We start from the raw sequence: 24,905 nt of genomic DNA on the forward strand, positions 1-24,905 counted from the left end.
TTGTAGACACATACACACACAAAAACACACGACACACACATATACATTAGGATTTTCAATCTTTACACTTTTGTAGAAAGACTTCAGGGAGGTTTATTGTATTTAATCAATCAATCAATCAATCAATCTTTATTTATATAGCGCCATATCACAACAGAAGTCATCTCAAGGCACTTTTCACATAGAGCAGGTCAAGACCGTACTCTTTAATTTACAGAGACCCAACAATTCCCCCATGAGCAAGCACTTGGCGACAGCGGTAAGGAAAAACTCCCCATTTAAGGGCAAAATGTGTTGTTTTTGGTCCACTTTTCAAAAGCATTCATCACTTGGAAATGACCATATGGGAGAAAACGCTCACACACTGACAAAGAAGAGGCTCCCTGTGTGCTCAACTGTTGAGTTTATTTCCGTGACAAAGTGAAATAAGGAGAGACATTTAACATTTTCTCGCCTGGAGTTAAATCATTTCTACATTGTTCAAAAATACTACTGTAATTTCTCCCCCTCATGTAAAATAAGACACATATGGTATAGGTTCACAGTTTTCCAAATCCATCCTAAAATAACTCAGGTGTACAAATTGACACATGCTTTTCCGATCATAATCATTCGTCCTGTTCATACTGGCCAATCATTGTTCGTCCTGTTCAATATCTTTCAAAGTTAGACTTTTTTGTGCCAAATTCCCTCTTTTTGTTACAATCCTTCCACTGCAGCTGAACAGGAAAAACCTGTACATCTGCAGTTTCACTAAAAAGTCTGCAAATGTGGAGGATTTCCACTTTATCTGACTAACTCAGACAGCTGAAGCCTCATATTAGCTTCAGATAAACTTCTAAATACACTTTTGCTCAAAACGAGGAAACGAGTTTCAACGTTTATATGAGCACCTGACTATCTGACTTACTTATCCTGTATTATCATTTTAGGAAATCACACAATCAGACATTTTTTCAGTTACACAGAATACAGTACCATCACTAAAATTGTACATGCACGTGAATTAATTTTACATAAAGGGTTCTGTGACAATATGAGCAACAGAAATAACTCAGCCTACTCTGAGAACCAAAAAGAATGAGGATTGAAATTGTTTTTTATCCCTTGAAGCTACTGTCAACAGAACACAGATTTATAGCTTCTTTTTTTCCGTAAACTGTTTGTTGTTTTCAGACCAATATTAATCTTCCCCTTAAGGTTACATCATACCTCACCCTCCTAAGAAAATAGAAAAATATTCTTTCTTAAGTAAGATTAGGATATATTTTCTAAATATTGCATGGGAAGAACAATAGATTCATAAAAGACAACTGTTGCTGATGGAATTTCATGTTAAATTTCTCCAGATAACAATAATTAATGAACCAAATCAAGGTTCTGATAATGTTGTCAGTGTCTATGTACATTATTTTTGTGTTTACCTATACTATATTTATGCTATATTGATGAAAATGTTACTACAAATTCTACAAAAAATAAACTGTCCAGTTTAGGAGGTGACATCACTGTCAGTAAGTGTTATAAAAACATGAAACTGGTACTTTTCTCTTTGACTAGTTTTTAAATAAAGGGGCAGCTCAGTCATTCAGAGCTGCCCCTCTATCTTCAGTCACAATGGGAGCAAATGATCATCCTATCTAATTATAATTCTGAATCACATTCGTTAACAGCAAGAGTTTTGTTCCTAGTTGAGCAGCCATTGTTTCAAAGGATGAAGCGAGGCCAACAATACTGCAGGCCAAATGAAGTAGAGGCTGATGAATAAGGCCATTGTTATGTTAACAACCCGGTAACAGTCCATTTCACTAAAGGTGCTTGAAGAGCATCAAAAACAGCTATTTATGACACTGAAAAACATTTGGTGAGAAAAACCCTCAGACACATTTCACAGACACACAGTATCAATTAATTGGCTCAGCTTTAAACTCAGTGTTTGTTATTGAATGCCAACTAATCAAATAAATAATTACTAAAAAGGGGAGCGACTCTCAGGATGACAGCTGGTTTTCTATCCTATCCACTAGTTAACTGCTTTCAGCATACGGCAGCACTGAAAACTAGTAGACTTCTTCATTCCAAGGCTCAGAATTAAAAAACACGAATCGTAGAAGTTCTTTAAGTTGAATTTAAGAAGGTACAATATGACCAGAATCAACTTCATACAAGGACTTTGAATACTGGCATAAATTAACAGTCTATCAAATTTGAGAAACAACCTTTACAGATACATTTCTGATTACTTTCATTCAATTATATTGTTCACAGTCTGATCTTATATAATGTACCTTTAATACAGTCTCTAAAGAGTGATCCACCAATGCTGCAGTTCTTTGCTCTGATTTTACCTATGTGCATATGTCATATGCAATCAGAATTCAGCTATCAATTGTATAGACTAAATGTTAACATGACTCAGATGTTGAGACTTGTATAGTGTAACATTCATGATCTCCATCTTTTACAATGTATGTGTCACTGAACACATGAAGCTTGGATATCACAAATTAGAAAGAAGAAAATGTGCATTATTTGATTTATGTTTCTCTATTGCATGGATCAATACTATGACTGATAAGGATAAAGACTGTTAAAATGGTTACTGGGACAGCTGCTCTTTAAATCTTTCATTTTGGTCTAATCCATACCACAGAACATCTTGTTCCACAGCTGCCCAAGCCATTCGCTCTGTTGAAAACGTGGCTGCCCACTGCCCTGATGGAGAAACTACGATAGCTCCTCCTGCACCTTTGACGCGGTCTCCCATGTAGCTCAGAGACAACTGTGAAGCATCTGCAACTGATTTACCTGAGCAGGGGGAAATGGAAATATGAAATAGTCAACTAACAAATGACATTTAGAAAGTGAATATGTGGGCATGTCATGATATTCTAAAAACCTCAAGATCATTTCATTAGGCAAAAGCAGTGAAATAAACACGTAGAGAGTTTGAAAGTAACCCCAAAGACTGTACATGAGGTTAAATATTCAGAAGAAATTCATCAAATGTGATACTTAACCTTGTTCAATATGTGAAAGAATGAGTCTGGCCAGTGTGATTTTAAGGATGGACTCTCCATGGCCGGTACAAGACACTGCACCACTCAAGTTGTCTGCGTATCCTCCAGAGCCTTATTCACAAGAGAGAACATGAAAAGGACATTAAATCAACTATATTTAATCTGTATAAGGAATTTTCACACATTATTATCCCCTAACGGAGTGAAACTCAACAAACATTGAATGATAACAGAGTTGAGAGATAATTCAGTTGATAAATTTAATCTTAACCTGTTTTAATAAGCAATTTATGACTTCATAAAATGTGATCTGATTCATAAAAAGTTAAGCCCATTATTTAGTAAGCTCTGTGTATTATCACACCTCTGTTTTTCATTTTTCATTTAAGTTATCACTGGTGTGTCAGTATTTATTATTCAACATAACTTAAATGGCAACTGGCCCTGCAACATTCATCACAGTTCTCTGGCTCCAATTAATGCATTTTTCTAAACTGCTAAAAACAGTCACCTACCATCAATGATGTTCAACAGTTCTTCCAAATGTTAGTTGATCAATAACCTTCTCACATAACAGCTATGTAGCAGCTGTTCTTTCAGATGTACTGATGTGGTTAGTAGTATCATTCATTCTGAATGGCCACACGGTGGCAGGGAGTGATGACAGATAGACGACAGAGAAATGACAGATAAGATGGTATGACAGATACATTCATCCTACAAAAACTTTTGTAGAGACGTGTTTAAGAGTCCAATAAGTGCAAGTGAATTAAATCATACCGATAATCGGAGAGTCTCCTACTCTGCCGACCATTTTATTTCGGATCCCTCCAGTTGATGTAGCACATGCAACATTTCCATCACAATCCACAGCAACTGCACCAACAGTATCATGTGCCCTGGAATGAAGAAAAGTTATATTATCAAATACAGAATGCACATATATGTACATCCACCATGTTTGATGTGTACATAGGTTACGTTATAAAATGAGCATTTTAACTAGACAATGCACCTTTTCTATATCAACTTTAAGGAACAGAATGATAGACTGTCAGGAAGGGATGCACTGCTGTAAACTACAAGTAGATATATTTTATTACTACTGTAGCTGATAAGTCCTCTCATTCACTATGGCTCAATATAAAAGCATCAAGCTTTTCAGAATACAGGGGCTGTTTAAAATTGAGCAGGCATTTACCTAGAAGTCATTATCAGCCTAATAGTGTCAAAGTCACATTGTCACATTGTGTGATTTTGGGCAAAGTAAACATAAAAATCCAGTTCATCTGGTTTGAAGAGGACCACATGTAATCATGTTTTTTATACACCCACTGCATTCTCTGAAAAGGGAGTGAGTTTATATATTTCAGGATATTGTCAACACTATTCAGGCTGAAAGGGTGTTGTCTTGAGATTTATGAAGAAATGTAAGTGCAGGCAGGAACAGGTCAAAATAAAGTCACAACCTACCACTTAGAGTTGAAATCTTCCAACACACCAGTAACATAACTCTCATGCTTCTCCCATTCTTTTCTCTCATACTCGGTAACCAGCGTATCAGTGGGAACTGTGACCACGCCGATGCCCTCTGCAAACAGGTTTGCACCTCTGCTTGTCAGCATGCTGTGGTGAGTCTGAGATTTTCCATGGCAGCAAATATGTGAGGGAAAATTAGAACAGATAATATAACTCTTCAAATAACAAGAATCAATGAGACTTTGCTATTTCTCTGCCACACAGTTCCCCCAATTCAGTTTAAGGTCCAACAATATTAGGCCTACATATTTGTCAGATAAAAAAATAATTACTTTTTTGGTAATTTTTGATACACAACAATTTAATTTTCTTAGTGAAAGTACAATGGTCTATGGGATTAAGATTTCTTTTATGAATGGTAAACGGACTGTTGGATTCAAATACTGTTGGCCATTATAAACATTTATAAAAATGATCCATATCACTTCCTTTCTAACCATTAGTAATCTACTATTGTTTCTTTTAAATAGAGACAAAAGTCAATTATTTAAGACAACACCTTTTCCATCACTGCCCGTGCCAGTGACACAGGGTTGGCAATGTTCTTCACTGACGACACAGCACCACTGGCAAGTGTCTTTCCATCCATGATGATGGCATCCAGCTCCACTTCCCCCTCCATATTTAGTGCTGCTCCATGCCCTGTAATTACATGTCACATTTAGTCACTAACTTAAACAACAGCTCAGACTAATGTTTGATACAGTTATTCAATGTGCAGCTGTTGGAGCCAGTAAAGTGTTTAGAACCACTGTGAACTGTAAGACACATGATGGAGTGCAAACCTTTGCCACAATTAGTCACATTTTTTGGGAGGGTGCCATCGTAGCTCAGGGGTTGAACCACCAAACATGCAAACACCCTGTTTCCAGTCTGGCCAGGGGATCTTTGTTGTATGTCTTATTCTCCTCTGTCCACTGTCTGTAATAAAGGCTTAAAATGGCCAAAAACGCTTTAAAAATGTATCACATTCTAACTTTTCCTCACTTTCCATGTATTCAATTGTATGCTGCATGCATACATCCTCACAAGTCCACAGGGTGGTGACAAAACAATACTGAAGCAGCAACACAGCACAGTACTTGGGATGTGGGTAGTTTCTGATTATGTAATATATCATGTTGTAGTTCTCACGAAGCTTAATTTTCTAAAAATGTAGTAAGTTTTATTTAATATTTTAACACTCAGGTTGGTGAATGTTGACAGTATTTGTTTTGTATTTGCACTGACATAACTGTATTTGTTAGGGGGAGGGTATGTATCACTATGTAAAGTATTAGTAAAGAAAAAACCTTGACTGAAAAATATTTAAGGCTCATACATACTTTATTTTAGGTTCAACTTTTAATTTATTTTAGCCTGTTGTGACATGTGGGCGAGGGATTAACTTTTGTCAAGAGGTCGTTTATTAGAGATGGGGGTGGGATACATGGACTCTGTAATTATGTTGTTGTCTTTGTCAGTCCTGGACTCAGGCAGAAAAAGCCACATGCAGGCTTTTGGACTCATCCCCAAAAGATCAAACATTAATTAAAACACCAGCAGTGTGTTATTTTGTTCAACAGTTCAGGTTGTTCATGTCTAGGGAAAATGTTGTTTAGGGAGGAAATACAGTTGGGGCAGGGCAGCATAGTTTCCAGACATAATCTAAAATGTAGATTAGATTTTAGTGCAGACTCCATCTGGGATAATACCAGATTACGAGGATGAGTCCCATATTAAGTCAGCAACATAACCTCCCCTCACCCAGAGGTGGGTGGTGGTGTGCAGAGTTTTGCGTCAGCACCAGGAGATGGAGACAGTGTGCTGCATATTAAGTTTATTTAATTCATTACAAAAAAGGCTGGTGATTGGCTGCCGTGTGGACAGCAGAATGTTTCCTTCATTTATCGGAGTGAAACAGAAAGTTGCTGCTTCTAAAATTGTAAACTAATAAGATGACAGAATAATTGTGTATACCTGCATTAAACACAGCGTTGTCTTCCAGCGCCTTCACGCCTGTCTCAACAGCATCCAGTGCACTTCCTCCTCTTTTCAGCACAGAAAACCCTTCACATGCTGCAGCCTTCACACCATCAACGGAGGCCTTGGCGAGATGATCCGGTATGGCCCAAGCTCCACCGTGTACAACTATGACGGCTGTCATCTTTACATTCCTGCAAGAAAAAGGCAAAGCAGGTTATGGACACAAGTTCATTCGAAAAGACAAACTGGGTTTACTGATATCTACACAATATTTTCTGTGTCCTCCAGGTTTAGTTACACTTGTCCAAGACCTTCAATTTGTAGTGTTCCATTTCATGTCAAATATTTAATTCAAAACTGTACTGGTAATTCAAAATGAGTCATTTTTAATGATTGTAGGAATGAATGTGGAAAGCCTTTATAAGATAATGATAAAACCTCTGTGCCTTTGTCTCAGGGGTAAGGTTGAATGATTTTTAATGGTAATTTTGTGCCATGTGTGTCAGTTATAGTTTAACTCAGACTCTATTCTTCACCATGGAAACAGACTCACACCTCAAGATCAAGATAGCAAAATCTGATCAAAAGCTCCTGAGTGGGAGCTACTTAATGGATATTGAGGTGAGACTGTTTTGTCAGCTACTGTTTCCAAGGTCAGGAATTCATTTTTAAAAACTTTTAAGCTAACATGGACAAGAAGTCCTCAAAGTGCTTTTATTTGATTACTTTGAATCATACCTTTATTGTCCCATCATTGTTTTCCTCTGCAAAATGAACACCTTCATAATTCTCTCCAATTAACCTACTATTACTGTATTACTTACCATTATAGTTTTTCTCTCCCCTTCCACTTTATTCCCAATAAAAGGCATTGCGTCTTTTCAAGCCCTCATAATTAACTTGTCATGGTGAAGAATACTTTGGTAACTCTCCCCTGCTCTGCCTCTCTCACTCAGTAATACATAAACACACTTTATAAACTGTGTATTAAACTGATCAGACTGCATACATGTGAACCACACAGCAGCTGTCTGTTATTCATGTTATACACCTGTTTGAATCAACATGTATTGATGGGGATGAAATATGGTCTTACCTTTCTCACTGATCTTCTACTGATAATCACGTCTTCCCGTGAGAGAATGTCCTCGCCATAGTCACGTGATTCATGGAAGTTAGACAAGTGTACACTTCGCCAACTTTTTTTTTTTCCTAGAATGGCGAAGTCATGGCTCACTCTACTCTGCCTCTGATTGGCTTACCCCGATATTCTTAGCCTAACCCTAACCAATCACACCAACGAAGGCAACAAGTACTAGCGAATCAGAGGCAGAGCAGGGCGGGTCAAGACTTCGCCACCTAAGCAAAGCCCCTGGATGTATTGACAAAGCCTCACGCGCCCGCGAACCATCCATGCCGCAAACTCATATCAAGTACGTCCGGTAAAACCTTTCAAAATAAAAGCCTGAACAATGATAATTAAAATCTTGAAATAAAAGTTTTTTAAACTTCTTTATTAAACATTCCGAACATTCAGACATTCAGCTTTGGATATTGTATAGTTCAAGATGAAAGTGCTTAAAAACGGTTGATATCGATCAAGTGTTCATCGTACAGGCTGCAAGTACACAACGGAAGTGACGTCAAAACAAGATGTCTATGTTTTGAAAGAGGGGAAAAGTTAACCATTAGATAATTACAATGATTTTCCCCTTCTTGTCCAAGTTCAAGAGTCACTATTGTCCATTTTCTGAATGTGTGACAAATATGCATCACCAAAATAGATAACCGTGCATTGTAGTGTCAGGTAACCAGAGGACATAACATTTACTATCATTTATTGTCTTTATGAGCATTGAAGGGTGCTAAAAACATAAACAAACAAAAACCTTTTTGTTTTTCCTTTGTACCGTGTGTGTGTGTGTGTGTTTTATTCTGAACACTTAGTTTGGAAACATAGTTTATGATTATTTTTAATGTGCTTGACGAAGGGGGAGCTAAAAGGGGTCAAAAAGAGGGCAGAGTAAACAATTGACCCTTGTCATATCAGATATTTTGATTTGTCGAAGCAGAAATGCACTGGTGGAAATAATAACAATGACTCACTTCCATTCAAGTGTCCACAGAGTTCATAAACAGCATGGAAAAACAACATGGTATTCAGCCATTATCAATGTTTTCTGAGCTTTGTTTTCTGTTTCTATCTGAGCAATCACAAAGTGCATAGTGGCAGGTTTCCCCCACATTCAAGTCATCTGTAAATAATAAATACATCATTAATGATTTATGAATGCCTAACCTTATTGCTGATCTTGTTAATCATTGATCTGACAGTGGGGCTTCTGGCAGAACAGCTGACTGGTGTAAAAAAGGAGTGTTAAACAGAAAAAAGATGTTTTTCAAAGATACAAACCTTAGTACACACAAACAGGGGTGGACAATGCAAACTAACTCCTTAATTGTGTAAACAATAAATAAATCAACAGTCATCATCATCATCATCACCCTCAATGTTACTTCACAAAGAATAATGCAAACAAATGTGTATACATGTAAAATAACATCCCTTTTAAACTCTAACTTAAGTATTACAAATGAAAGGAACACACATTTTAAATAAAGTGGGCCTATCAAACTGGAATTTCACTATTTTATAAGATATTCAAAAAAGAAATGATATCCTTGAAAAACAGCAGTGAAATGTGCACTGCTGCACTTTGACCACTAGAGAGCAGTAAGAATCTATCAAATCAACTGCAACACCTGGAAAATAGTTTCAGTATTTTATATGTGCTTACAATAGTCTGTTTCTTAGTGAAGTCTTCTGCTCTCAGCTATGACAAAAGTATTTTTTCTCACTGTTTATATATATGTAGCTATATATGACTCTTGAATTTCTTCAATGCCATGGTTTATGTGTGTTTGTATGTTGGTTTATTTCAGTCTGCCTGCTTTACTTTAAAGATACAGCCACACATGAATGCAAGATTAAAACACATTAACAGTCATCATCACCATTAGTAGCCTCTGTAACAGCAGCAGGATTATCATCATCATCATAAATCATTTCATGGGACAGAATTAAATCAGTGAAGGTTCAGCAAGCATGAAATGCACAGACAGTACAGGCCACCAATAGCCTAATCGTTGTTTTAGGCTATCAAGCGGAAGAAAAATAAAGTTGTTTCTCATTTGAGAAAGACATAAATCGCCAATCAAAAAAGTGATGAAGACACTACAATCAAGCAGGACTATAATCAATATAGTCCTGCTTGGTATTTCAGAAATAGGCAGCAACAGCAATTAGCAAAAGCTACAGCATCAAATCAGATAATAATGTTTTCTAAATATGTGTACAGATGTACAGAGAAAAGGTCTCTTTTAATCTCCCAAACAAACTAATGTAATACTTAATACTCATCTTTAATCCCATGACACCTTATGGGTTGAATGAAAGACAGCTACAATTACATTTAGAATGAATAAAGTTCTACGCACATCCATAGCAAATTTTGAAATTATATAATTCTCCTGTTTATGATCAGTTCTTACTGTGTTGAACACCTCTAAAAGAACAATATTTACAGACAAATATAATTGTGTCTTATTACTGGACAATGACTTTAAAGACTTGTATTTTGAACCATAAATCATTCTAACAAATTAGTGCATATAAAGAAAAAATGAACCCACATAATATCATAATGATTTTTTATTCAGTTAACACCAGTGTCTGTAATTCAGCCACAGTCTTTATGATTCTGATCAGTGCAGCCGGTATCGACTCTAAAGGTCAAATAGACTAGAATTGGTCATTTGCCAGCCTCTTCTGCTCAAAACTCATTTGTGAGTTTGTAAAGCAGCCCGCATGCTGCGCTGCATATTGCTTTAGGGCTCAAGTCAATATTATAGCTAGTGTATAAGAGAGGCAGTTCATATGAGATGCTGTCTCCGAAAGTGTCCACACTTACATTTCTGACACCACTGGCATTGCTTCCAAAGTTACTGTCATGTTATTCACTTTACAAGCAAGAAAAAACTTGACCCCATTTAACCTCAATTAGACCATCCCACTTAATTTAGAGGACAGGAGTTGATAATCTTATCTTAAAACATTATCCTGTCTCTCATGCTGTCTGGGACTCAGTGTTGTTTAATGTTATCAGGAGCTGCAGCTCTGCTCTTTTATTAGCCAACAAATAATAAGGTAAGTTGAATAAATCTTCTTGTATCAAAATACTCTGTATAGCTATAGTATACATATTTGCTTAGGGATAAAAAATAAATAAATAAATAAAGCCATGATGCAACATTTGGGAAAAAAAACAACTGTCTTTTGTGTTGGTATTTTTTTAAAAAAAATTGAGATTTAAAACTAAATTGATAAGATAAAATAGACTTCATTGTCTCAGAGGAGCACACAATGCTGCGGCTGTACGGTACCAAATAATTCAACAATAATTGGGATTGGGTTACAAAGACACACTGAGACAAAACAAATGAGTAAAAACTCAAATACTCATATATTAACCAAAGTACAATCCACAGCAAACAGGAAACAAGAAATGAAAGCACTGACATTGTATCCCTCCCTTCCCATACATCATTCAAAAAGGCACATATAACTTATTTTTGGACTGTTAAACAGATATGTTGGGAAAATAGATAATAGAAATAAGATATTTTATGTTGTTTATCTTCATTGTTCACTTTAATCTAGGCCACATGTAATGAAAAAACAATATCTTGAGCTTCAGAAATGAACACGTATGCACCATCATGCAGATATATAGGCCTACAGTATATCTCAGGCACGTAGGCAGGGTTCAGTACCATGGACAGCGACACAGAAAGCTGGACAGCGTTTCTGTCCCGCAGGCTTCTCTGCAGATGTATATATAAAACATTTTTTCACAGTTTGCCAGAAGAACAAGTTACACTGTGATGAACTTTGAAAACTCTGGGATTCAAGGAACTCACAGGCAACAACATTACATTATAGTTTGCCTTGAGAAAATAATTGGATAAGAAACGTTTGCTGCTGATAAGGTGTTATCTCTTTACTGGTATGACATTACTTATTTAGCTATAATTAAACTATATCTTATCAAAGTCAGCTATAATTCAAGCTCTGCTGACAGCCTATAAAACCCCGTAACTAAAATGATAGCCTTATAGTATGCTCTTTAAGGGACTTATAGTGTGACTACAGTGACTTATATAGCTAGGATGTAACATACAATACTTATACTCACTGCTATTGCTTATTGTAGGAGTCTAACATGTATTTTCTCATAAGGGAGTGTTTGAAACATAAGCTGCATAATACTTTCATAAAATCAATTGAATCTACAACAGAGCCCTGACAGGTGTAACCTTAACTTTTTTTTTTATTCATTCCCTCCAAGCACGTGGTTTGATTGGTATGCGCTCGGCGGGGAGCCTCTTTGATTTCCAGCAGCGCCAGTCCCAGAGCATGGCCAATAATGTTGCTGTGGGGCGGGGAGCAGCGCGGTCTGCAGACCCAGTCTGGCGGGGTGCCGAGGAGAGGCAGCAGGCAGCGGTGGCAGAGATGGGCTCACACCTCTGAACCACAACTCAACCTCCACTCAAGCATCTTGGAGACCTGGGACGACTAGTTTTCTTTTTTTTTTTCTTTCTTTCTTTTTTTTTTGAGGGGCTTTGCTCGTGGTGCTCATAAGGACTGGTAGACTACAGCAAACCGACAGCAGGAGCGGGAAGGTTCATAGTTGCATTCCGACGCTCAGCACTCCTGTCGTCTCACCTGCACGGCCGGTGAAGAGGTCCGCTGTATTAATAATAATGCATCCAGATAAGCACTTACCTGAACTGGTGGCCGAGAAAAACAGCTTGGACCCCTCCTTTGTGCATGCGGTGCGCCTGCTTGCAGAAGGTAAGTATCTTTTTCTAAAGCAAATCTACTCTGAGCGTTAAATATTTGTTTACCAGTGATTCACCATATTCCCTGCGAACAAAAACACTATTGCCTAGCCTATTGGGGAAGTACAATGACCTATAGTGAAAGCTTATTTTTAAACATTGTCCTTGACTCCTAACGCTTGCTGGGTGGCAGTGAATACACTGTGGCTTGTTTAATGGGTGAATTGCCTTTTGGCTCCTGTGTAGAACTTTTTCACCATCAAGTGTGGACCTTTACTATATAGTGGGCACAGGAAGTAAAGTGTGGGTAAATTCATAGAGACATCTTCCCCCCTCCTCTGTGGCTCCTAACCCCCACTGCCCTCCAAGGTCAAGCATTGGCACGCTACACACATAAAACAAATTGGAAATGTTCACAGAGCAGTGCTGTATGGCCTCAGGATGAAAATGGTGAAAGCACTAATTGCCCTAATTGTATGATTGATTAGTTTTACACTGTGCTGTTAGATAAATAGCCCTGCCAGCTGTTGTCTATTTGTAAACACTGTTACTTCATATCAGATGAGTGTAGTTTCATCTCCTTATCAGATTAAAACAAACTGCATATTGTCAGAAAGGACTTGTTTTCTGGCAAACTTGACATCCTCCATGACTTTTCTTCATCATAAATGAAGCATAATAATCAAATATCATAAACAGTTGATATTTTTACAAGTCCCTCTGAGAGATGCAGTGCAGGCTGACATGTAAGGAATTTTATAGCAGGAGTCAAAGATTCTAGTATGCTTAAGAAATCTGTTTAATACAGTATTTAGATAACCATAGTTAAGCATCAGAATCTCCTCTCTACATCAATAAGCTGATAACTGTCATGAAGAACACAGAAGGGACTAAATGCCACGGAGACAGATGTTCTACAGTCGTTCCTCTGACTTAACGTTATGTCTTGCAGGGCTGTGTAATCAGCTTGAGCGTGCAGCATTTAAAGTACTTCTTCATACTGCAGGTAGCCTTGGTCTCATTCACATACTGAGAATGTGTGACTTTTGATGGGGAACTTGCCACTGTGAAGAGAACACAAGAGCTCAGCTCGGCTTATTCAGAATGAGGATGTACCTTCTGCACTCACCAGTGTAAATTCACATTTTTTCCTCTTTTATGCCCTGATTGCACATGGTGGGTAGAAATAATCCTAAAGTAGCACCAATAAAGGTTTGCGTAACATTTCACTTTGGTGAATGAATGAATGAATAAATACTTGCTGTCACCATACACGCAAAGCTGCTCAGCTCACATACAGGCAAGCCAATCCATGTGTCAAAACAAAGTATAAACTTATGTACATTTGAACGTACAATTAAATGTATTAAACATACATTTCTTCTATATGTTGACTGTAAGCCTTCAAGAAAAACGTTAAGTCTGTACAGTATGTTAACATGTACTCTACATATATCATCATGAGCAGAGCTTAACTCAAATATCATGATTATTTGGACAGTAAAATATAAAGAGCATTTCACACAGACAAGTTAACACTTTCGGTCCTCCTCTGGGACTGAATGGAAGTGTCCAATTTCCTGTTGAAATGTGTTGATGAGACACCTGACAGTTCTGCTCTTGTCGCTAACTGTGATGCAAATGGAATCATCTGTCACACGGTGCACTAGTGCCAAATTTACTAAAGGCCGACTCACATAGCCAGGATATAAACAAAAATGATGTCCTTATCATACCTGGCAGAGTGTACGGCAATTAGTGTGTAAAATGGTGTTACGCATTTATTCGCTTACTGTCATGTTTTGTTATTTATTTGTTTATTTCAGTCAGTTAAAGCAGTTTTTAGTGAATTGTTATAGATTGATAACAGATATTATCCAGATTTAGGTTGCATATGGTTCATTTTATGCATAGTTGGGTGTTCACCTCACTTACAGTTCCCCATAATATACAATACAGCGCAGTCAACAATACAGTATAATACACTGTAATACACTACAATAGATTAACGTCTGTATCTGTGAAAAGAATTCACTTTGCAAAGTCAAGACAGAAGATTGTATGCATCACACACAACAGGGGACAATCAGTATAATAAACTGTCAGTGTCATAATGTCAACACTGAAAATGTTCAACATAATCAGCCGTGGGCAGCATGTGAAATAATGTTCATAATTTTATCCACTTTTGTTATCGTTTTGTCAGTCTATGCCCATGGATAATGCACAATCATGCATATCAGTGGACAGCAAGATAAACTGCATTTGCAGATTTATAGATTCACAGCGATTTATCACTGAATAGCACAGCATGTAATCCTGCATTATTCACATCGCGCACAATCGTAAACAGCATAGCATGGATTTACTGCAGTCTCAGTTATCAGCTCCATATTTATGAAATGAATTACTTAGGTATTTAAATGATGTTGCCTCTAAAATTTGTGTGTCTCTTTATTTGAGCAGATTTAAAGCTGTTTGGGACAAAGCTCTTTCCTTGGACACAAGAGGGTGGCTGAGGAAAATGATTTTTTAGATGGGAGTGTAAGCGTCTTGTTTTATTTTAAAGTGAAAGTAATAGTAATAGTGAACTTTAGTCAAATACATTCAAACAAAATTGATATAACTTTAGCTGTCAACCAGTTTTCCCTTAAGGCAATCATATGATCCACCCAAAACTGTTCCTTATTGGACACTAAGTAGGCTCATTTAAATTACATATGAACCCATTTGCTCAGATTAACAGATGAAAGTCAGCTCCTTCATGTGTTTCTTTACTTCGCCTGTGACTGAAGAAAAGCGTAGTTGTTTAAAAAGCAGGTTGAAGTTGGAGACAAGAAAAGGAACCCTTTAACAGATCCCAGTGGTTTTCTTTCTGAGATGTTCGCCTACATGCCAAATAGCCCAGTCCTGCCCAGACAACCAAAGGAATTTCTAATAAGGTAAAAAGCAAAGCAGACAGAGAGAGTGGAGGCAATTGATGGACAAGGAGGGGAACATTAATCCAATTTGGCAAGTGCGCTATTCTGATTTTCAGGGTGAGGATGACATTTTTGCTCATTGTGCCCTCAGAAATGGCAGACACAATAACAATACAAATAAATCTGCATGATAGGCATCTCTGAATAAAAATGAGTATATACGGAGAACCAACATCATGGCACATTTCAGGTAAAGCATAAGAAAGCAAGAGCATTAGAAACGCCTTTCATCTATTAACTTTACTACAGTGTTTTAACTTCAAGGGATTTGATGATTTTGCCAGTTTAATGTCCTTTGGATCTCAGCTTAAACTGACTTTGATGTGAAACACCACATCTTTGGAACCGTCATGCTTGTTCTCTCCCTACATTTAGTCATTCTTCTGTTGAACACTCAAACTAACACTTAAACACTGGGCTACACTTTCCTGTGGTTGTCATGTTTACACAGGGAGGACACATCCTTAGAAAAGGTGAGGTAAGCAGCAGTTAATGAGAATATTCTGCCTGCATGAATTGTATATCAATATTTCACCCACTACTTTACATGTGAATGGACCAATAAACAAATTAGGTTATTTTCTTTACCTAGTATAGTCTATGCTAGACAAGAATATAACAGATTAGACTAGAATAAAGTTAATTCTGTGACACTGATGCTCAAATCCTTTCACTTGACCCTTTCACTTAACAGTGATTAAAATAAATGAGGTAATGCAGAAACCTGTGCAATGTACTGTCACAGTTTTAGTTATACTTAGTCAGTAATGGAGAGATATAATTAGATATTGAAATGGTAAGCTTCAATGAGAGACTATAATGTAGAGATGCAACGATTAGTTGAGTAATCAATTAGCCAGTTGACAAAATTAATCATTTTGATAATCAATGAATCATTTTGAGTCATTTGTTAGGGAAAAATACTGAAATCCTCTGATTGCAGCTTCTTAAATGTGAATATGGTGGGGACAAAACAAGACATTTTAGTTTGCACCTTAAGCTTTGGGAAACATTGATCGACATTTTTCACCATTTTCTGACATTTTATACACCAAACGACAAAAATCGTTAATGATAATAATTGTTAGTTGCAGCCCTACTGTGAAGGTGATAGCAGTTGTACTCATACTGTGAATATGTGAGACTTGGGTTGCTGCTTTTTGCACGGTACAGAATACAATTAATGTCAAATACATATTGCAAGAGCACAGGCTTTCCTGAACACATAATCAGACACACACAAGTAGCCTGCTCAGTGCTTGTCAGCCAAATCTGAAAATATAACTCTAAAAAAAGAAGCATGTCTTACCTTTTATTCATAAATTTGATCTGGATGGTGCTTCACCCTCCCTAAACTCTAAGAATTGATTTCGACTTAATCTCTCTCTCTTGTTTATAAATTGTTGATCACATTTCCATCTTGTCCATTATAGAATGGCCTGCTCAGTACCCGGCAATGACTCAACTCGTAGCGACAGATAAACACCACCCCATGTGGTACGACCTATCAAAAGGACACAAAAATTACATTTCAGGAAAGTGAGACGTTGCATTACATTTTCAGCGTTTCGCCAAGACTCTTATCAAGAGTGACTTACAATGAGTGCATGGGTCGAATACAATTAAATTCCAAGGTCACAAGCATTTCGAGCAATAGAAATGAGTGGCTGAGCCATAGCTGCAGCACTCAGACAAAAGATATTAGATATCAGATTATATTTCTGTGCCTCTTGAATGTTCACATATAATAGGGAAGTTCTAAATAAAGAAATATTATACAAGCCTTTTCATATTCTGTGGGTTCATTGGAATATATTTGGTAAATCACTTTCAATTCAGTTGTTAGGTGCAAATTTGAAGTGACCTCCAGTATATTTGATCCTTTAATGCAACAAAATATCACAACTACACAACTACACTACAACATATTGGGGTGGGGGGCAACTACAAAAACTACCCATTTAATTGTGATGATCCATGTTCTCTTTCTTTTAAAATCTTTTTATGGGCTGCGCTTGAAGCTTAAGGGTTAACACACTGACCATGAACCACAACATCCCCATTTGAGTTCAGCCAGGGACTGTTCTTGCATCTCTTTCTCAATCATTTCCTGTCTTCCCTCCACTGTCTATAATAAAAAGCTTAAAATGGTTCTTTTTTTGCACCCAAAAAGAAATCTTTTTATTACATTTTCTTCAAGAAAATTAAACAGAAAAAGGGCCAAGAATGCAAAAATATAAAGCAATCAGCTGGCACTCGTGGTATTTATTTGCTGTTGTTTCCTGACACCTTTACTTGGTCCCGAAAGCTTGAAACTGCAACAATGCCTCTGTCCTTTTTCTGGGAGGCACTCTGCTCATCTATCATTTAAATATCAGTTGATCTCCTGGTTTTTAAGATATATCCTTCCTGTCCCTCCATCCACCTCTAATCAATGTCAATTCTTCCTCATCAAAATGTAAGAAAATATGTAGAAGTAGTAGTAACTGTGCTTCTGTATAATGACAATGGGCCAAAATTGGACCACAAGTCAACATATTACATATAAAACATGCACTCTGTCATGAACTCTAAATACAGTGATCTCCATTTCTGATATAAAGGAAAAGACAAATACAACGACTTGGCTATAAATCAAAATTAACAACCAAGGAAGAGGGATTAATGGGGAAAACTAAGCATAAATAACTTCATATGTATACATATATACAACTAAAATGAATGAATGGATGGATACATGAATGAATGGGTAAATTAACAAGTTATTGCTGACAGAATGACTGAATTAACATGAATGTTATCAATAATGAGTCAAAATTGCAATGATGGGCCAAGACTCTATCTGTACTAGCTATAAAAATTTAATTTTTAAATAGCTCTTGCATAAACTCTGAGACAGAACCATAGTAGATAGTTTTCCTACTGTTTCTGTGGTGATGAATGGCTGATGGGGAGACGAACTTCCCGGAAAGCGCTGAACAAGGCGAAGCAGACTTGGGGATCCTTGGGTTGCCAGAGTGACAGCCAGATGAGAAAGCTGCGGCAGGTTAAGTGAAGCACTTTGGTTCACTGCTTTCAGGAGGGTGAATCCAGTCTCAGACTTAGTTGAGGCCACATAGTAGACACACACAGCAGGGAGTTGTCCTGGTCTCGGTGCATTCAGTGGCAGGCTGCAGAGTTGGATACATGGATTAATCAGAAGCGTCCTCGGAAAAGTCTATAAAAGTTTAACTACAAGATAAAAATAGGAGATTATGAAGATAATATACATTCAAATGGAGAACGGTGTGGCATGGCTTGTAGCTTAGGCATCTTTACAGTCTTTTGCTTCTTAGTTGAGCCTCTTTCTGGAGCTTTCAGCTTTCAGTCATAAGGATCCTTGGCGCTCTTTTGAGGGACCACATTGATTACTAATTAATTCCTTTGTGTGTAGAGAAAAACTGACCTTTAAAAAAAAGGGAGATAATTTTATTCCTATCGAATATCTGAAAATTATGCGCTTATAAATTGAACATTCACTCATTTCTGTTGCCAATGCCAATCTCATCAACACGTCATGAACCAATGAGGAAACACTGAGAAGTTGCAGTATTGATTAACCACATAAAATACAGAATAAAACCAATAAACCTTAATTTCCTAATCTGTAATTAAATCTGCATTATCCCAGCAAGCAAACCATATCTAAATAACACACACCGGTTAATATCAAATAAATCCAATGCAATTATATATGTGACTTATAATTAACACATTTTGAAGCAGAGTTTAAATTTCAATCAACTTCAACTTCAATCAATCTAATTAATAGTTCTAAAACACAGTAAAAGTGAACATTGGTTAGATAAGTTCAGTTACATATTTTTACACATTTAGTGGCATTTCTGACCAATTCAGACATTTACTGTGCATTAAGGAAAAAGGAGAGGAGGAGAGAGAGCCACTCAAAGGAATGTGGCTCCTCCCAAAATTTACAACCTAAGAGATAGTTAGATAGCAGAGGAAGAAACGGTGGCCCATCCAGGTTTGGGCAGTCTATTTGTATCTGAAAAGAAAAGCGAAGTTGTTAATTTCCAGTTCAATTTTCTCTCCATGAGTGGTGGTGAGAAGGCTCGGTTTTTAGTTCTGTCCAATGTTTCCTTGACATCCTTATGCTTTTAGGTCAGAGGTCATTGGGTCTGTGTGTGTGTGTGTTTGTGTGTGTGTGCGCCCTGCACCTACACTGACAGACTGTTAGGCCAAAAGGAATCATAATGTTTTTGAAAGAATTAAACTTTTCCTCTTATATTCCTGAGTTTTGTCCCCCTACACTATTATAATATAGGTGTGTTAAATTAGTATATTATATGTATATTTTTACAGTTATAATATAAAAGAGAAACTGAACCTATAAAGTATTACTGTATGTATATGACATCTATCAGGTAAGGACCATGTTGTCTACCATAGCTGAATTTTTGGTGGATGTTTTCTCCCTGTTTGGACTGTAAGTAACTTTAATAAATATGATTATTGAAACACCATCATGATTAAAATGTGTATAATTTGCTTGATTTTTAATATGTAATTGGTATGAATACTAATTACGTTTTTACTTCACTTTTCATCACACATTAAGCAGAGTATTTGAAGACAGCATTATAATTAGATTTAAGATTTAATACTTTATCACAGTTTCAACAGCTGAATGCAGTTTGCTTCAGTGCAGCTTGGTTAAAAACACACAAACAGCATGTGGCCAAACAGTGGCACATATTTCCAACCTCACGCATTTACATTCATCAGTCCAGAGTGGAAAAGGCTAAAGCTAATTGCACGTCTCACAGTCCATTCCCCCACCAGGTTCACTCTGCCGAGCAGAGTGCCATTACCTCTCTCTGTGTTTGATGTGAACAAACAATCAGTTATCGGAGAGTAATTAGATGGATTAATTTTTGCTCCCATTGTGAAGCCATTATTATAGATATACTATTCAGTAGGTAGAAGAAATTAGTGAATAATTAAGCTGTCTACGGGCTAATGGCAGCACTCGACAAAGGCTTTGTTTTTTGTCCCTTTACTGCAGTTGATGTAAATGCCTACAGTGCAATAAAGCAGGGGTTCTCAACATGGGCGCAGATTTGGGTATGGATAGTAGTGACATGTGTTGACATGAGTTGAAGATGTGCAAATCTGGTGCATTAGCTCCGCCTACCCTCTCTGGCAGACCAACCACTGCTGGGTGATGGAAAATGTGTCACTGACTGTGCGCCACTTGTGATTTTTCCTGGGAATGTCTCCACCAACACCAGTTCGTAATACTGCAAATGGAGAGGCTTTCATCAGTAGGCCATAGGCTCAATCACCATCGTGTTACCTCATTTGGCAATATATACTGACTTAACAGACATTTATTTAAATGAAAATCTTCAAGATTATTACTTTAAGGCCCACCTCTGATTGTTAAAAAATTTCCGAGGACCAACTTCCCAAATAAATGAGAAAAAAACATAACGTGACAAAAAAGGAGAAAAAATAAACTGGGCTGTAAATATTTGTTTTACCACTGCCAGCTGTAATGACCAAAATAAATATTCTGCTTACCCTCAGTGAGACACTTGGGCTTGCTTTTGGGAAATAATGAGATCAAGTCATGGTGGGATGGGTGAGAGGCTGACATGCAGTGTAGCAGTCAAAGTTGCTTTCAGTTTGTTCCTTGCCTTGGATTTTGTGACAGTCACAATGGAAAACCCTGACTCACATAAATAGGTGGTGGTGAAAGGCAACAGAAATTTGATTGCTCGTTTTGACAGAGAGGGATATTGACTTACAGCCAGTATCCAGAATGATGCAAGGTCAACTTGAGTGAGCTGAAGCTTCAGGCTGCTGTCTGCTGATAGCTCCATCAGTTCATTTTCCAACACAGCGGACAGAGGCATGTCTTCTGAAGCAAGATCAACGGAGAAAGGGTCCAAAGTCCAAAGGTTTCCATGTTGTGGGTCCTCTGGAAAGTAGTCTGCAAACTTTTGTGACAACTGAGTCAAATGCTGGGTTATAGCACTGGATATGTTGACATGAGGAGGCCTCCAAAGATTCACTTAGGAGTGAAAACATGTCAAATTGTCCCTCCTTGACTTTCCTGTTCCAAAAGATACGTTTTTTCTTGAAGCCCTCAATCTTGTTTGAAATCAAAAACACTGTGCTGTTGCTGCCATGCATTGATATATTGAGCTGATTTAACTGGTCAAATATATCTGATAAGTAGGCCAGTTTTGCACAAAAGTTGCCATCAGTGTAATGCTCAGCAAGAGGGGAGTGCTGCTCTTCCAGAAATGTGTGCACTTCTTTTCTCAGTTCCAAAGGGCAATTAAGCACACATCCTCTTAAAAGTCATCTCACTTCACTGTGGTGCTGCAAATGAACTGCATCAAGTCTTTCACACAGAACAGCAGAACACCTTGAGTTGAGTGCATTTTTGTTAATATAGTTCACCGTTTTCACAGTCACGTTCATGACTTCATGCAGTTCTGGTGACAGCTGCTTTGTTGCTAGTTTTTCCCTATGTAAGAAACAGTGAGTCCACTTGGCATCTGCCATTCGCTCTTGGATCTGTTTGACAAATACCCGTAGCAGGCAAATGCATGTGTGAATTCTCAAATGTGAACCTACCAGTCACAGAGCATATACTGGGCCTTAAGGACTGTGTAAAACTGAATCTAGTGAAACTGATAAGGAGTGTGGGGATGACAGACAGCAGCCATGCCATTCTGGTGGAGTATCAGGATGTATTCAATGGCCCAGGATGCCTGAAAGAACCATACCACATAGAAATCAAACCAGATGCTACCCCTGTCATATATTCCCCAAGGAAGATATCTGTGTCACCCACAAAGATGGAAGTCATTGCAAAAGTAGACAAACCAACAGAGTGGATGAATTCCATGATAATGGTGGAAAAACCCAATGGCAGCCTACAAACCTGTGTGGACCCAAAAGAGCAAAGTACTGCCATATGGAGACAGTTGTGGATACTGGCAAATACCACTCACAGAGGGCTCGTCATATCTAACCACCCTCATCACGCCATTTGGAAGATAGAGAAACTTGCGTTTACCATTTGGAATAAACAGTGCACAGGACAAAGATAAATATGACAGGAGACTAAGACTAAGACTAAGTGCTGGAGAGAGCCAGAAAAAAAAAAAAAAAAAACCCGAGGTTCAACAGGGAGAAGAGCCAGATAGGCATCCAGGAAATGAAATACCTGGATCACATTCTAAGCCAAGACAGAATCAAACCTGACCCCAGTTAAGTACAGGCTGCCACGAAGATGGAGACACCAGAAGACAGACCTGCACTAGAGAGGTTTCTGGGTATGGTAACATACCATAACAAAATTCATACCACACCTCTCAACACTTACTGAACCACTGAGAGAACTGCTGCGGAAAGAGGCGGCATGACACTGGAACGAAAGGCATGAAGAAGCAATGAACAACATCAAAGAGACTCTTGTGAATAGGGGACAAACATCAATCAGAAACTATGATGTCAGGCAGCCAGTGAAACTATTGGTCGACGCATCAAGGCTAGGTGATTTGCTAATGCAGAATGGCACAGCAGTCACATATGCTTCAAAAGCATTGACCAAGGCGCAAGTCAACTATGTTCAAATTGAGGAAACGCTTGCTATTGTGTTTGGATGCCACCAGTTCATATATGTCAAAATAACAGAGGTTAAAACAGATCACAAGCCACTAGTGTCCATATTCAAGAAACCAACTGGAAGTGCCTCACCAAGGATACAGAGAATCCTTCTGAAACTACAACCCTACCAGCTAAATGTCATACACAAGCCAGAAAAAGAAATGTACATGGCCGACACACTTTCCAGGGCGCACCTTAGTCACAGATGATGACTCAGACCCTGGTGACAAACTGGAGGAGGAAGCTCAAGTACACCACAACATGAGTCAACTACCGGTGAGTGAAAACAAAATGGAGACAATATACAAAGTAACACAGAGGGACACCATGCTATCAGCACTGAGAACAATGCTAAAACAGGGCTGGCCTGGGGAGAGAAAGGATGCTCCAGCACAAATCAGGGAGTACTGAAACTATAGAGAAGAGTTGTGTGAAAGGGGAGGGATCATGATGAAAAGTGTTGAGATAACAGTACCACAAACACTAAGGAGAGACGTGCTGAAGGCAATTCACGCTGGTCATTTTGGCATTGAAAAATGAAAACTCTGGGCTAGGGAGCTCCTATTTCTTCACAGAAACACACAGCAGAAAGACACACTCATTCCACATGAAACACTGCAAAGACCGTGACAGATTCTGGGGACAGACTTGTTCTTATGGCCCGGACATGATTTTCTGATTGCGACAGATTACTACTCTCAATACTGGGAGATGGCACAGCTACCAGACACAAAGGCAGCCACTGTGATTCGATTCACAAAGTCTATATTGGCCAGACATGGAATCCCAGATGAGATCAAATCAGACAATGGACCCCAATACTCACAAGAGTACAAGAAATGCAGCCAAGAATGGAACTTTAAGCATACAACTGTGTCCCCGAGACATGCTCATTCAAATGGACTTGTAGAGAAGAGTATGCAAACAGTCAAAAGAATACTGAACAGAACAGACTTTGATGGACGGATGGATGGCTCAGACCCATATGTGGGATTTCTAGAGTATCGTAACTCACCCATAGGAGACTGTGGATCACCTGCTCAGATGGTAATGGGCAGATATTTGAAGTCATTCATACTAGGGTTGTAGTCTCCTGGTCGACTAGTTGATTAGTTGGTCGATATGCTCTCGTCCGACTAAATTCTCATTGGTCGAATAATCTCTGTGTTACTTTCATAATGAGAAAGTGCTACATCAATAGCTTTCTAGGATTAATCCATTATGTCCTGCAGCGTTGTCATCCCTGTTGTTTTCATAACTTTGAACTCGCCCAAACTAATGGAGACTGCTGGGTCAAACTGTACTCAACGTTTACCAAACGTTTACTGAACGCACTGAACGTTTGCTGAATCAGTGTTTCTCTCACAAGTATAACATTGAGAACCCCCGTCAGGCCAAAAAAATATTTTTTAATGCCAGAATTAACGCCAAATATCCATTCATTTGGAAATCATTAGTGTTCGGGAGCCTCTGTGCAGCCTTGTTCGGTATGTGAGTCAACCTCTGTGTCGTTGCCTGGAAAAGTATTGGTAGCGTAACTCTGTTAAGTAATACGGCATTGCGTAGTATGTTTGCATAGTGAGTGGGAACGACTTATCGATTAGTTGAAGATTATGTACGATTTTAGTCGACCAAGATTTTCTTTGGTTGACTACAGCCCTAATTCATACATATGTTGGGAGAGACATCTTTTGCCAAGGATACACAAGACGAACAAGGAGGTTTGCAGGGTAATGGAGACACAAAAGCAAAGAGAGAAGGCTCTATATGACAGAACAGGGAGAGACCTGGCAGCAATGCATAACGCAGTGTT

The 24,905-nt window shown here is 38.1% G+C and overlaps 2 protein-coding genes and 1 long non-coding RNA gene across 5 annotated transcripts in view; 1 reads left to right on the forward strand and 2 right to left on the reverse strand.

Moving 5' to 3' along the window:
- Positions 1-386: 386 nt before the first annotated feature.
- Positions 387-7,750, reverse strand: si:dkey-103j14.5 (isoaspartyl peptidase/L-asparaginase). Its single transcript, XM_044373641.1, has 7 exons — positions 7,621-7,750; positions 6,519-6,715; positions 5,059-5,201; positions 4,494-4,657; positions 3,801-3,919; positions 3,021-3,131; positions 387-2,808 (listed from the first exon to the last, which is right to left on the reverse strand). Exons 2-7 carry the CDS (start codon positions 6,703-6,705, stop codon positions 2,600-2,602), a joined length of 933 nt encoding a protein of 310 aa, XP_044229576.1. The 5' UTR covers positions 6,706-6,715; positions 7,621-7,750; the 3' UTR covers positions 387-2,599.
- A 3,644-nt stretch (positions 7,751-11,394) lies between these two features.
- khdrbs2 (KH domain containing, RNA binding, signal transduction associated 2) overlaps positions 11,395-24,905 on the forward strand; it is a 75,864-nt gene continuing 62,353 nt past the window's right edge. For all 3 annotated transcript variants that reach the window (XR_006407000.1, XR_006407001.1, XM_044371964.1), the window contains exon 1: positions 11,395-12,438. Coding sequence is in view for 1 of the 3 variants with exons in the window: in XM_044371964.1 (XP_044227899.1) it covers positions 12,348-12,438 (91 nt within the window). In the remaining 2 variants the exon portion in view is untranslated. The remainder of the gene's footprint in view (positions 12,439-24,905) is intronic.
- On the reverse strand, positions 13,071-18,570 carry LOC122996492. Its single transcript, XR_006407002.1, has 3 exons — positions 18,330-18,570; positions 16,716-16,910; positions 13,071-13,489 (listed from the first exon to the last, which is right to left on the reverse strand). It is a non-coding gene; the product is annotated as an uncharacterized LOC122996492 (long non-coding RNA).

The sequence above is a fragment of the Thunnus albacares genome, chromosome 14, assembly GCF_914725855.1.
Source record: "Thunnus albacares chromosome 14, fThuAlb1.1, whole genome shotgun sequence".
Taxonomy (NCBI): domain Eukaryota; kingdom Metazoa; phylum Chordata; class Actinopteri; order Scombriformes; family Scombridae; genus Thunnus; species Thunnus albacares.

Excerpts from the sequence above, each read along its gene's own strand:
- si:dkey-103j14.5 (XM_044373641.1), bottom strand. The coding sequence starts at position 6,705 with ATGACAGCCGTCATAGTTGTACACGGTGGAGCTTGGGCCATACCGGAT. Across the intron at positions 5,202-6,518 it reads CAACGCTGTGTTTAATGCAG|GGCATGGAGCAGCACTAAAT; the intron begins GTATACACAATT and ends ATGTAATTACAG. Across the intron at positions 3,132-3,800 it reads AGGAGACTCTCCGATTATCG|GCTCTGGAGGATACGCAGAC; the intron begins GTATGATTTAAT and ends CTTGTGAATAAG.